This window comes from Crocodylus porosus, unplaced genomic scaffold (genome assembly GCF_001723895.1).
Source record: "Crocodylus porosus isolate Cpor-Errol unplaced genomic scaffold, CroPor_comp1, whole genome shotgun sequence".
Taxonomy (NCBI): domain Eukaryota; kingdom Metazoa; phylum Chordata; order Crocodylia; family Crocodylidae; genus Crocodylus; species Crocodylus porosus.
Window position 1 is genome coordinate 3,534,315 of NW_017728906.1, and position 12,805 is coordinate 3,547,119.

At 42.2% G+C, this 12,805-nt stretch overlaps 1 protein-coding gene across 4 annotated transcripts in view; it reads left to right on the top strand.

Annotated features, from left to right (window-relative positions):
- Window positions 1-12,805, top strand: part of LOC109305609 — a 65,132-nt gene that overhangs the window by 19,486 nt on the left and 32,841 nt on the right. For all 4 annotated transcript variants that reach the window (XM_019528600.1, XM_019528601.1, XM_019528603.1 and 1 more), the window contains exons 4-6: window positions 353-380; window positions 9,970-10,022; window positions 11,532-11,589. In XM_019528600.1, the coding sequence (XP_019384145.1) occupies window positions 353-380; window positions 9,970-10,022; window positions 11,532-11,589 (139 nt within the window). The remainder of the gene's footprint in view (window positions 1-352; window positions 381-9,969; window positions 10,023-11,531; window positions 11,590-12,805) is intronic.

The following is a 12,805-nucleotide window of genomic DNA, read 5'->3' on the forward strand; positions in this document are numbered from 1 at the left end:
GACAGCTCACTAAATCTCATTAAGCCTCCCTCCACCTGAAATAATTGCCCACCCCTGCTCTAAAGCATCCCTAAGGAGGGTATTGTCATTAATTTGATAGATACAAAGTAAGTTATAGCTTGTGTTTGCTGATTTGCCACAACAGTACCAAGGCTTGAGTAAACAAGGTGGAAACAAGATGATGCCAGGATAGTCATTGCCTTATAGATTAAAATAACAACATAAATGTCATCCATGGCCATTGAGAATTGAAGGGGATAGGTGCCTTACAGCATTGAAATAAATAAGTGGTTTAGTCAAAATAACTCTTGCAGTTCTAACTTCTGACTCTGCTTTCTGCTTTTAATTTCAGAAGACTACACACTATCAAGCAACTACAGGTAAAGAAAAGTCTTACAATATTATCTATATTTAATCCATCCAGAAGTAAAATAGAAATGCCACATCTACAGTACATGAAGATACAATGGTTTTGTATATGCTTTGCAGTCTAAAGGCAGTAGGTGCAGTCACCTGACAGGTTGTCTTCATTTGATGTGTTAATACACCTTTGTCAAAAGTTTTGAAAAAATGTTTAATACCCAAACAAATAGTTATTGGATTTTAAAGCCCTCTCTTTTATCTATAGTGTTCAAATTATATATTAGTGAGAAAAATGTTTAAATGAGTGGTTATAGATTAGGAAAGGCAGCCGGGACTGGTTGAGCCAAGGAGATAGGAAACTTGGAGGGAGACGAGGCCAGTACTGATTGTGGAAAGAGCTGAAGCAGGTAAGAGAAATGTAGGAGGAAGAATGACAATGAAATTGGAAAGGACTAGGAATCAGTGATGTGACTGGGGATGGAGCAGAATGAAATAGATTGGATAAGGAGCCCATGGAAAAACTAAGATGAGAAACTAACAAGAAAACTTGTGAGTAGGAGGGGAAGCCAGAGGAGTGGAAACTGAGGGTGGAAGAGGCAGCCAGAGGAGAATCAGAGACGAGATTGGGTGGAGTAGAAAGAACGGTCAAACTGAAAGCAGAAAAGGCCAATTAGGAAATGCTTCCTTTTTAGAGTGTGAACCCGAGAGTTCTAAAATTCGTCATTTCTCATGTCAGCAAATATTGGAAACCCAATGGAAAGTTGATGTCTCGTCCCTTCCAGTGCTAAAATACATAGAGAATAGCAGCCTATTTGCACCTAATATTTGGTTAGTTCAAGTCTGTAGTGATAGACAGATTCCATCTGTATTGATAACCCATGTAGAATATGGGGGGGGGTTGTGTGTGTTCTTAAAAATAAAAGAAAGAAATCATACACGCAAACATCTGTTTTGCTGGAACTTAAAATAAAAAATCAGAAACTCAAGTCAGTGCTGAATGAAGCAAATGTTCTGTAGAAAAAATAATGTGATTGTGTATCATAATGTATACAGAAACGAGGACATAATTAAGGCAACCTTAATTCTGATATTTCCAAAGTTTTGGGTGCTTGATTTTTTTTTGCAACCTTAACACTCTTTCATCAAAGATTTTGTGCATCCAAGATGGGGTTAGAAATGGACTACTGAATAAGAGGAATGTCTGTATGTATGTGGTGACTGCAGTGGAATGGTTGTCAAAAGATACTGGGTAGTGGAGTAAAGCTGGGAGAGAAGTATTAGCTTGCAGTGAAGATTTCAAAAGATCTGGGGTTCTTTCATTTTGCACTGGCAAGTATTTCTATTTCTAAAATCTTTTGGTTTGACCCCAACCCAACACTGTCCAAATTGCTTAAAAATTAATGCCAAAGAAACTGACTAGTTCTGTTTTAAATACCCTAGGATTTGATATAACTGCTTTTAAATCTTATCTTTTTGCAATATAATTAAGGCCAGATAGAAGGCAGGGCTCTGTGAACCACCCAGGTAATCATGACCCTGGAGAGGCATTGCTGGGTATGTTGGATCGGGTGTACCACTACTCCCCGACTCCTTAATATTCTAGTTGTGGAGGTTCAGCCAAGGATCCACAGATCAGGACCTTAGCCTCTCTGGGCTGCTGGCCTGAGGCTTGCCCCTGGCTTATGAGCTTTTTCCCAGGCCCTGGGCTCCCTTCCCAGATTCCATCCCTGTTAACACCAATCAATAGTAATAATAAATGAAAAGGGTTGCACTTACGGTCGTGCTTACCATTTGTGGTCTTTGCTGTCCGCTCCCTGTCTTGTGGTTCTCGTACCCCAACAGCCTGGATCTGTACATAGGTTGGCAGCAGGGCTTCTGTTGGACAAGGGTAAACCCACCCAAAAATTACACCATCCAAGCGTCTTTAGCAGCGGCAGCGTGCTCCTTGCCCAGGAGGTCCCCCCCTCTAGTTCCTGGCTGCTTTGAACAATCTGCTCCCATGGGGGCAGACCCTTCCACCCTGCCCAGGTGGCCGGGCTTCCAGTTGTCTGCAGCTGGGGGCACTCTTTCAGCCAGAGCTCTTTTGTCACAGCTTTTTCTGCCATATGGCCTTCTAGCTGGTCCATGCAGCCACAGTGCTGTCTTGGGGTGGGGGGAGTGGGGAGTCATCTCAGGACAGAAGTGGCTTGGACATGCTCCTCCTCAGTAATGGGGGTGGGCCCTATCACAAGCTCCAACAGAACTCCCAGTTTCCTGCCACCTCCTTTTGTGGGCTCTTTCCTGGCTTTATGGCTCCAGTGGTGACCTGCCACATGGATTGCCACATCTCTGGGAACCCAAGGCAGCAGAGCAAAGGGTTTGGAAATCTCAACTTGATACCAGCTTTTTAAGACTTCTGAGCTCCTGGTTTGCCTGAGGAAGGATTAATGCCTACCTCCTACAAGAGAGCAGGGAAATCACCATAAATTCCAGGTACAGGTGATCTAGGTTACCCAACCATAGTGGCTCTTCCTTGTGTGGGCCAAGACTCATCCTACATGGTGCTCCTAAGAGCCACAATGGGTAGCATTTGTGGGGTCATAAGATCAGCCAGCAGCCTGACAAGCCATTATGGTCCTTAATGACATAGGTGATGGGTAGGGGATGCACATGCCCCCCTTACAGGGCCAGTGCCCCCCGATGGCCGACGCTGGTGCCACCCCCACCCCCCCGACAGGGCTGCTGCCATTGGTGGCTTCTGTCTCTGCCCCTCTCCCCACCCCACAGATTCAGGGGACACCAGTCACTCATGCTTAATGATGCTACATAGGATCAGCTGCCTCACATAGTAATGCCATGTTTCTTTGACTAGAGTTATCCCATAAATTGAGGATGATTTTTATGGTTTTCTTTAAGCTGGGGGGAGGGGTCTGATCTATAATTGGAGCAATATGGAACAAACAGGGCCCCAGGTCTTCCATTTGTTGCAGAAAAACATGGATTTTCTCCCTTAAAGGAAAAAACCATGGAAGACGGTGGATTTCCCCTTTCAGGGTGGCAGAGTTCCAGCCTGCAAGGGGCTGCTTGGGGGTAGGAGGAATGGGAGGAGAGCAATCACAGACAGGGTGTGTCTTGTGCATGTGCACGCACATACATGCACACGGCAGCCAGGCGGCGTGCTGGAGAGCAGCTCCCTACAAGTAAGTCTCTGGTGGGGCCATGTGCCCCCCCCAGATTTCTGTGCCTATAGTGGGGCATAGGCCTGCAGCCTGGCCAGACCAGCATGGGCAGGAACCACTTTCATGGCCTAGCAAGTAGGACCCAGCACAGGAGGGTGAAGCAGGGCAGCAAGACTCATTGTTGCTGGTGCCAGGACCCCCATGCCAGGCATGCCACCGGCAGTGCAAGGAGTAATGGACTGTGGTGAGGCTGTGCTGCCTTTACCTCCTCTTGCCACCAGACAGTCACCCTCTGGGCCACAGCTCTACTCTGCTGCCATGACCCAGCCACTGCTGCCACTCCCCTCAGGCCGCGTGTGCTGCCCCTCACCCCATCTCCTGTCTGGGATACAGCTGCGGCCTGAGGGGACTGGCAGTAGCAGCCAGGGCCTGGGGGCAGGATAGAACTGTGGCCCAACATGCTAGCAATGGGAGGAGGTGAGGGCAGAGCACCACTACCCACCAGTCCATTACTTCTTGTGCAGCTGGGGGTGCAACTGGTGTGGGGGTTCCTGGCAGTGACTGCAACAAGTTTTGCCATCCCTCTCTGCGCTCCCGCGCTGGTTCCTGCCTGCTATGCTGCAGAGGCAGCTGCTGCCTATGCTGGTCTGACCAGTTCACAGCCCCATGCCCACTGTGGGTGCACAAATCCAGGGACATCTGTCCCCCACCATGTCCCAGCAACATGTCACCGATGGTCAGGCACTCCCTTCCCCACGCATTGTAGGGCTGGGGCCTGCAGGTTGGGCAGGACACTGTTAGGGCTGGGGAGGGGGTTGTGGTTTAGGAGTATGGGGCACTGGCGTATCAGGGCTGCTCAGCACCACAAAGCAGCAGGAGGAACAGCCGCAGCTGGACTTACGTCCTGGTAAGCAAAGAGAGCAGGGGAAGCTCTAATATGCCATGTTAAAAAGGCCAAAACCAAAATATATATTTAGAATTTATGTTGTTATAATGATTGAAGCACTGGTAGGCATCTGAATTGCTTTAAAATTGTAAATAAATCAATAAAATATTGTGTTCAACTGATACCTATATAAATAGTGGCGTTTCATTTTAATTATGGAAAAACGAGGATTTGCAGGTTTTTATCACATAATTTTTAAAATGAGAAAACCAGGTTCCCTGATATGTCTCAGGTTGTCCTAAGCAATAAATATTTAGCAGTTATTCATTTGTAAAATTAAAAAATAAGGGTTAGTATAAACATTGACAGCTTTTGATCTGAGGTAAAAAAATGACTTTGCAAATTTTACTGACTCGTGTTTGTTTATAAATAACCTGATTAAAAATATCGGTTCACTGGGGATTTTCAACGCAACAATAACTTGGAGCTTTTGAAAAATAAAATTTGCAGAACAGCATAAAAGAATGGTATTGAGGAATCTTGTACTTGGCTGGCTGTTAGTTTCCTGAAGATCTCTGCATCACAGAAAAGAAGAATGCATGCCTAGTTGTGACTGAATAATTAAACATATAATTTATAGTACTGTTCTGACCACATCATACACTGCACTCCTAGGATTCAGTGATTATATAGTTAGCTATATTGATCTGTGTGTTACTTTAGAACAGTGGTATTCAACCTTATTCCACGGCAGGTTGGATGGACAGCACCCAGTCTGTCTACAAGCTGGATCCAGCTGGTGGTCCTGATCTGGTGCCTGGGACCGACATGGCAGGCACCATCTGGCCATGCAGAGCAGGATGGGTGGCAGAGGGCAGGGTGGCTGCAATGCAGCTCCACAGGGGAAAGAAACTTGTCCTGGCCCAATGGAGCAGGGAGGAAGAGGGAAGGAAGCATGGCCTGGCCCTGTGGGGAACAGGGGGAGGGCAAGGAAGGTGCATGACCAGGTTCCAACCTTGCCTGAATTAGAGGGAAGGGGGCATGTCCCAGCCCTGTATAGGGAAAGGGGCATGACCTGGCTCCGCAGCGGGGGAAGGTGATGTAGCTTGGCCCTGATCCAGAAGTGGGGACTAGAGCATGGTTCCAACCTGCTGCATGGGAGTTTAGGAGGGAGGAGGATGACTGTGTTAATGGTCACTGCTTCCCCACTGCCAAATTTTCAAACCTATAAAGGCCCTGCAGGCCAGATGCAGTGGTTCTGTGGGCCACATTTGCCCCATGGGCCAGAGGTTAAGCACCCTTGCTTTTGAGTTAAAAGAAGAATACTGAAGGTAACATAAATAAAAACCAAAATATTTCTGTACTGAATGCCACCTTCATGTTGGGCGTTCATGTTTGCTCTGCACTTTTACCTGCACTTGTAGTTTTATTTTTTAAATTTTTATTCTAAGCATTAGTTACTGACGTTGTGCTGAGTCCTCTGCTGAGTTGTCTGTTGTGGCAGCTCAGAGTACAAAGACCAAGGAAATAATGTATTTCTGGGATATGTCCCCCACAGTCTTAAAATTTCTTCTTTCCTGAATCAAGCAAATGTTCCATTTCTATTTTAGACCAAACAAAGCTCCTCTGAGGTATTTAATAGATTTTGCTTTACAAAGATGGGTATAGGAATGTTCATGGGACATTGCAGTATGTTATCTGACTTCCCATTGGTTTCCAGTAACAGATAAGCTGCCAAAATACAGGTCTGATTCATCTTTTAAAAAATTAAACGTATTGCTAAAAGTTATTTAGAAAGCATTTGTAAATGTACTTTGTATTCACAAAATAAACGATGTGGTGCTTCATCCAAAGAGCTTAAGTTAAGGCTCTGATCCTGGTAAACATGTGCTTAACTTTATGAAGCAGAATTAATCTCATTGTAGCCCCAGTCCTTTCTCCTTTCCCCTCCTGTTATCCAGCCACATGTGTAATTGTACAAACATTAGGCATTTGATTAGTCCTGTTACTTGTGCATTTATTTAAATATTTGCTTCTTTAGAGATGTTAGGTTGATTGGTCCCCAAGGTTCCCCACCCCCATCATGAAAAAACAGTATTTATTAGGGCTGTGTGAAACAGCACTGTTTTGTTTTGACTTCCGTTTTGACATTTCAATGGGACGGTGTTTCATTTTGAGTTTCTTTTTGTCAAAACTGTTTTGCTGCTTTGATGTTTCGCCCATAGGCTATACTGGGGAGCCACAAAACTGCCTATAACTTTATTAGTTCTTGCCTGATTCAGATGGAACTTGTAGGAATGGTAGCTCCTTCTGAGGCCATGAAGCCTGCCACGTTTCAAGGACATGGTTGCAGGAGTTTCTGGGAACCTGCACCTCAAAGTTTTGAATGCAAAACTTGTGCTGTGTGTGTGTTAAGACACAGTAGGGTGAAAACTGCAGGGATGGTAGCCCCTGCTGAGGCCATGAAGCCAGCCAGGTTTCAAGGAGATAGGTGCCACGGTTTCAAGCAAAACTCATGACATGGGTGACAGAAAGCAGGCCAGTTCAAACAATGCTGCCTTTATCCTGTTTTTCCAATCCCAGTGCTCTGGGGGAGGGATGGAAGGGACCTCAGGGAAGGATGACAGTCACTGGCCAGCTACACAATCAATATGAGAGTAGTCCTTCCCCTGCTCTTCCCCCTCCCTCTCCTTACTTTCTGTTTCCCTGCAGGCAAGCCCTGCTTGAGTTTCGAAACTCAAAACATTTCGAAACCTGAAACATTTCAACTGCCCTCATTTCATTTTGAGGCTGTTTCAAAGCCTTGTTTCATTTTGATTTTGCTGTTTCGAGCTCAAAATGAGTTGAAACAGCATTGAAATGAAACAGCTGGCGAAATTTCGCACAGTCCTAGTATTTTTTGTCTTTTGATATCTATTTATCTGCAAACAAGCATAGAAAAGCAAGAGCAATTAAATTTGCCTGAAGTGGAAACTTCTTTAATGTCAACCCTGAGCAATAGGGTTTAGAATGTTTCCTATACAACCTGTGCTCTCTTTTTATTTTTCCAGGCTCATTGCATTGTACGCATGCTGTCCCAAGAAGAAATAAATGTTACAAGTAGTGTCTGAAAATAGATTTGACTGATTTGTGTTATTAGCAGGCTCAGTTCAAGAGTACGCACTGTTGTAAAAAAAAAAAAAAAATTTGAATCATCAGTAGATGTATGCTCTGGTTCTAAGGAAATTTGGTTTTGTTTGGTTTTTATAATCAGTCAGCCTATGTACTTCTGGTATTGTACTAATTGAAGGAAGAATATGATCAGGCCTGAAACAGAGAGAGGGTCTGAGAGTCATTAGAATCTTTACGCAGGCGCACAAACCTTGGAGTATCTTTTAGATTCTTTTTAGATTTTTCATACAAAAATATATGCAATCTATAAAAACGGGTTTTGTAATTATATAAAATGCATATAAAGGCACAGTAAAGTCTCGTAGGGTGAACACAAGTGTTATCCTAAGCCTGTTGAGGGCCAAAACATCTGTAAGAAGGGAAACTTATTCCCACAAGAGATTGCCCAAAATAAACTGTTTCTCCCTTTCCCCCCAGTTTATTCTTCCATGAGTGTTGACAAACTAGCATCAGCAATTACAGACACAGGGTTTCTACTTTCTGGTGGCATTTCATGCAGCAAAATTGAAGTGTATGGCACATCTGATGAGGGTGTCCCTCCTTGCTATAGAATCACAGAAAATTATGGTTGGAAGGGACCTCAGGAGGGGCTCTGGTCTAATCCCCTGCTCAAACCAGATCTAGCCTCAACTAGATCATCCCAACCAAGGCTTTGTCTAGCTGGGTCTTAAAAACCTTCAAGGTTGGAGATTCCACCACCTCTCTGGGTAACATTTTCCAGTGCTTTAGTACCTTCCTTGTGATTATTTTGTTTCTAATATCTAATCTAAGCTTCCCTTGCTGCAACTTGAGACAATTTCTCCATTTGATTATGACTTTGCATTTATCCTTGTTGAATCTCATGAGCAAGATTCAGTCCTCCAATTTGTCTAGGTCTCTCTGAATCCCAGCCCTACTCTCCAGTGTATCTACTGTCTGTTGTGGGTACACTCCATCCTACCTACCAGGTCTTGGATGAAGATATTGAACGACACTGGGGCACTCTACTTGACGCTGGCTGCCAACTAGATATTGGTCCATTAAGGACTACTATCCTTTGATCCCAATGATCCTGCCAATTTTCTATCCACCTTATAATCCATTCATCCAACCTATACTTCCTTAGTTTGATTGCAAGAATGTTGTAGGAAACCGTATCAAAAGTCTTGCTAAAATCAAGGTACGCCACATACACTGCTCTCCCCACATCTATAGAGCCAGTCCTCTCATCTTTGAAGACAGTCAGGTTAGTCAGACATGACATGCCCTTGGTTAATCCATGCAGACTGTTCCTAGTCACCTTCTCCAAGTTCTTGGAAATGGATTCCTTGAGGACCTGCTCCATGATTTTTTCTAGGGACTGAGGTGAGGCTGACAGGGCTGTAATTCCCCAGATTCTTCTTCCCTTTCTTAAAGACAGGCACTATATTTGTTCTTTTCCAATCATCTGGGACCTCTCCTGATTGTTACCAGTTTTCAGACATAATGGCCAGCAGCTCTGCAATCAGTCATATTAGCCAACTCTCTCAGCACCCTTGGGTGCATCGTGTCCAGCCCCATGGATTTGTACACATCCAGTTTTTCTAAATAGTCCATAACCTGTTCTTTCGCCACTGTTGGCTGCTTGCCTCTCCCTGAAACTGTGCTGCCAGGTGCAGTAGTCTGTCTTTGGAAATTGGTAGCATGGGATATGGGATGGCTCACATCTTAGGAACACCAGCAGATATTAGGTTTCTGGTTCATAGGCCTGTTACTCTCACATAATACAAGTGGGCTTTAGACAGGTGTCTAGAGTAAGAAAAAGGTGACCTAAAGTTGAAACTAAAATGAACTTGAATGCAACTTGGATAATATTTTAAGTATTTATTTCTAATATTGTAGCCCTAAATCCTCCCTTTCAATCCATGTGACAACCAGAAAAAGACATGTAGTATCTAATTAGAACATTGCAGATCATTTTAACAAATAGTAATCAGTAATTACCAGTTACAAGGTAGTTAGGTAATATTTAATTTCTGAAAGTGAGTATAATTTAAATCTGAGTAAAGTTATTTGTTTGCTTAAGTGTGGCAGGGTGTGATCATAGTCGACACTTTTATATAAGAGTTGTAGGAGCCTTTTTTGAATATCTATTATTATAAAATACTAACTCAGATTTATAGCTGATCTAAATCAGCATATTTCCATTGGCTTCAACATTCCTATATCAGTTTATATTGGCCATAAATCTGTCCTGAAATCTTTCTTCTTACTTTCATTGTGCATGTTCTGAATTTGTTAGACCTCTTTAGAGTTTACTTAATTTACTAGTAAATTAAATATAGTTAATGAAATCACTGTGTGTGTGCAGTTTTAACAACTATCAGCAGCAGATTCTAACGTAAGTGTCTTTTATCATTCTTTCTAATTAAGAAACAGAGCAGTCGATTGCTGGTGTTGAAGATGAAGAGATGAAAATTCATCAGGTATGAACACACAGCTATCCCTTTTTGGCAAATGTAAATCTAAAGAAAAGCTGACTTGTGAGACATGAGTTTATGACTATGTAAATATAATTTCTATAAGTGTTTACTCCTAAAAGAGTTGGTAAGATTGTTATAAGACCACATTTTTAAAAAGCAGGCAAATAGTTTAATTAATTTACCACACTGTCTCTAATTAAATTAGAAATAACTTATTTGAGAAAATTTGAGTTTATTTTTACACCTACAAAAGCCATGCACCTGTTTTCAGATACTGCATATCTGACTTCTTTTCCTTGTGTGAAGAATTTGCAACCATGTATTTTAGTCAGAAAATTTCCCTTCTAGTTCCCCATTTGTCCACTTAGATCATTTTAAAATAACTATACGTTGTCAAAACCTATATGTTCCTTCATAGGCTGAAACAAAATGTATATTTTTAGTTCTTGGGGTTCTCGAATACAAAGGTGTTCAACTCGTTTAGCTCCACAGGTTGCATCTGGACTGCAGGACTTGCAGCAGGCTGGATGGACCCACCTGTGGCTACAGGGCAGCAGCTTGTAAGGGTGACTGCCAGAGCCCTTCATTGGCATGGCTCCAGGACCCATAGGGTGATTGCCACCATTGTTTGCCTCCCATTTTCCCCTGCCACTGATTTGAGTTGCCAGTGGCCACCAAAACACTCCAAATCTGGCAGCAGGCAAGGGAGTGGAAGGTGGGGGACAAGCAGAAGTGTTGACTCCCTGGGTTCCGGATTAACGAGAGCAGCTCCAACAGGCATGCTGACAAGCCCCCTGGACCACAGTTTATCTAGTTGTGGGCCATGTGTACAATGCTAGTTGGACAGCCCTTCTTTAGCATCCTTTTTCTCATCCACTAAATCCTAGCTTCAAATTTAGGTTTATCTAAGGTGAGAGAGGTTGCATACGAGCTTTTCAACTTTGAAAATAGATTTTGTTAACACTGCTTGTTTAATGTGTTTTTCAGTAGTAAACTCTGGGCCTTTTAAGGTTTAATGTTTTGGGGATTTGCTCTTTTTCAGGAGCAAAGGTTCAGTAGTAGATTTTCATGGGGCTATGCCTTCAAAACAATTATAATTTTCTTGTTTAGTTTTTGTTTATGATCTTTTTGTTTGTCTGCGTTTTGCTGTAGTAGATTCAAGGTTTTTTGGTAAATGAACTGGATATGAAACTTGTTTTACAAAAGATTCCTGCAGAGACTTGGCACAAGAGGTATATTATCATTTTCAATAAAATATTGTAGAAGCTTCTAGACACTTTTCAGCATAGTTTACTGAAATGTTTTTAAAATAGGTAGTTAGGGACTAATCCAGCATATGTCATAATCATTGGCAAAGTATCAGCTACTTCCCTGGGTACTGGATCAAATGCTAAACTTCTAAAGAATACAAAATCTAGTTTTAAGGAGAACTAGTTGCACAAGAACACCTCTAACCTGTGACCAGGTCTTGCGACTCATTTTTTTGTTCACATACATGTTGCTATTTTTTAGGAAGTTTCTGGGGAATCTTTCATACAATCCTCTGAAGACAGTCAAGTTGAAGACACAGGTAAGGCTTCAAAAATGTTACCAGTTTTCACACTGGCTAGAGATGAACTGCAGTGGGTAAAAGTCCTGTTGCCACCTTTTCCAGAATAACTAAAATGATGTTTGTTAATACATGCCTACTTTTCATGTTTGCAATGCTTTGTAACTAAAATACAGACTAGGGACCATGTGGAGACTCTGCAACATTGCTAGTGCTATCTAGTGCAGCATCCATGCAGTATTTAGATCTCAGCACAGAAGGCTTGCTGTTGGTGTAAGTAATTCAAGGGAGAAAATTTAAAAATTTGTTATGGGCTGGCTATACGTGACAAATTCATGTTATAAATCCTAAAAAACTTTTGTCTCAAAGTATGTGCCATAATTAATAATGGATTAATTAGCAAATTCTTTAGATGGGACCTTTTCACTGCTGTAACTGTATCACCATTTCCGTATCAGTTATGGGTTTTACATACCAAGCTGTTTGGTGTTATGTTCCTAATTAATTATATAAGTCATTAATACCACTACCTTTGTTTTGAATGTCATCAAATACTTATACTTCTGATAACATTTTTCCAATCTGTAATACCTGTTCTTTTGCATTATGTAATTCATGGCTGGTTAACATCCTACGATTAATTCTTGATTAAATAAAACATCACCTTCCAATAATTTCATAAGTTAATACATAATTTCTTTGATTTACATAATTGCTTTCATAAATATAGTATATCCCTGAAGATGCCCCTTTGCATTTACCTATCGGTGAAAAACAAGTGTGAAAACATTGTTTGTCCTCTTGTCAAATTGAAATACCAGTTATCTTTAGGGTAATGTTCTCAGCTATATTATTTAGTATCCTTACCTATATTTGTAAATGCATTATTTACAAAAAACAAAGACGGTTAGAAGTTGCCTCCTTTCTTCTAAGCCTGGACAATGAAATCCACGGTAAATTTAACTAGAGTGAGTGAGGAACTCGGGTGTCCTGCATATCTCTGTTCATGGGAAGCACCAGGTAGTTCCAGACTATGGAACCTTCTTGAGGTCAGGATCCATTGGAGTGCTTTTGTAACCCTCCTACTGCTCTGCATTCTAAATTGTTTCAAAGGTAGAATTAGAAAGCCTTGTGGCATCCTCTGTCATTTCCATTCTTTCCCATCATTACAGCCCTTGAGTGAGCATCTGCAAATACTTAGCACAATGGTTTTCGACCTTTTTCATAGTTTCATAGT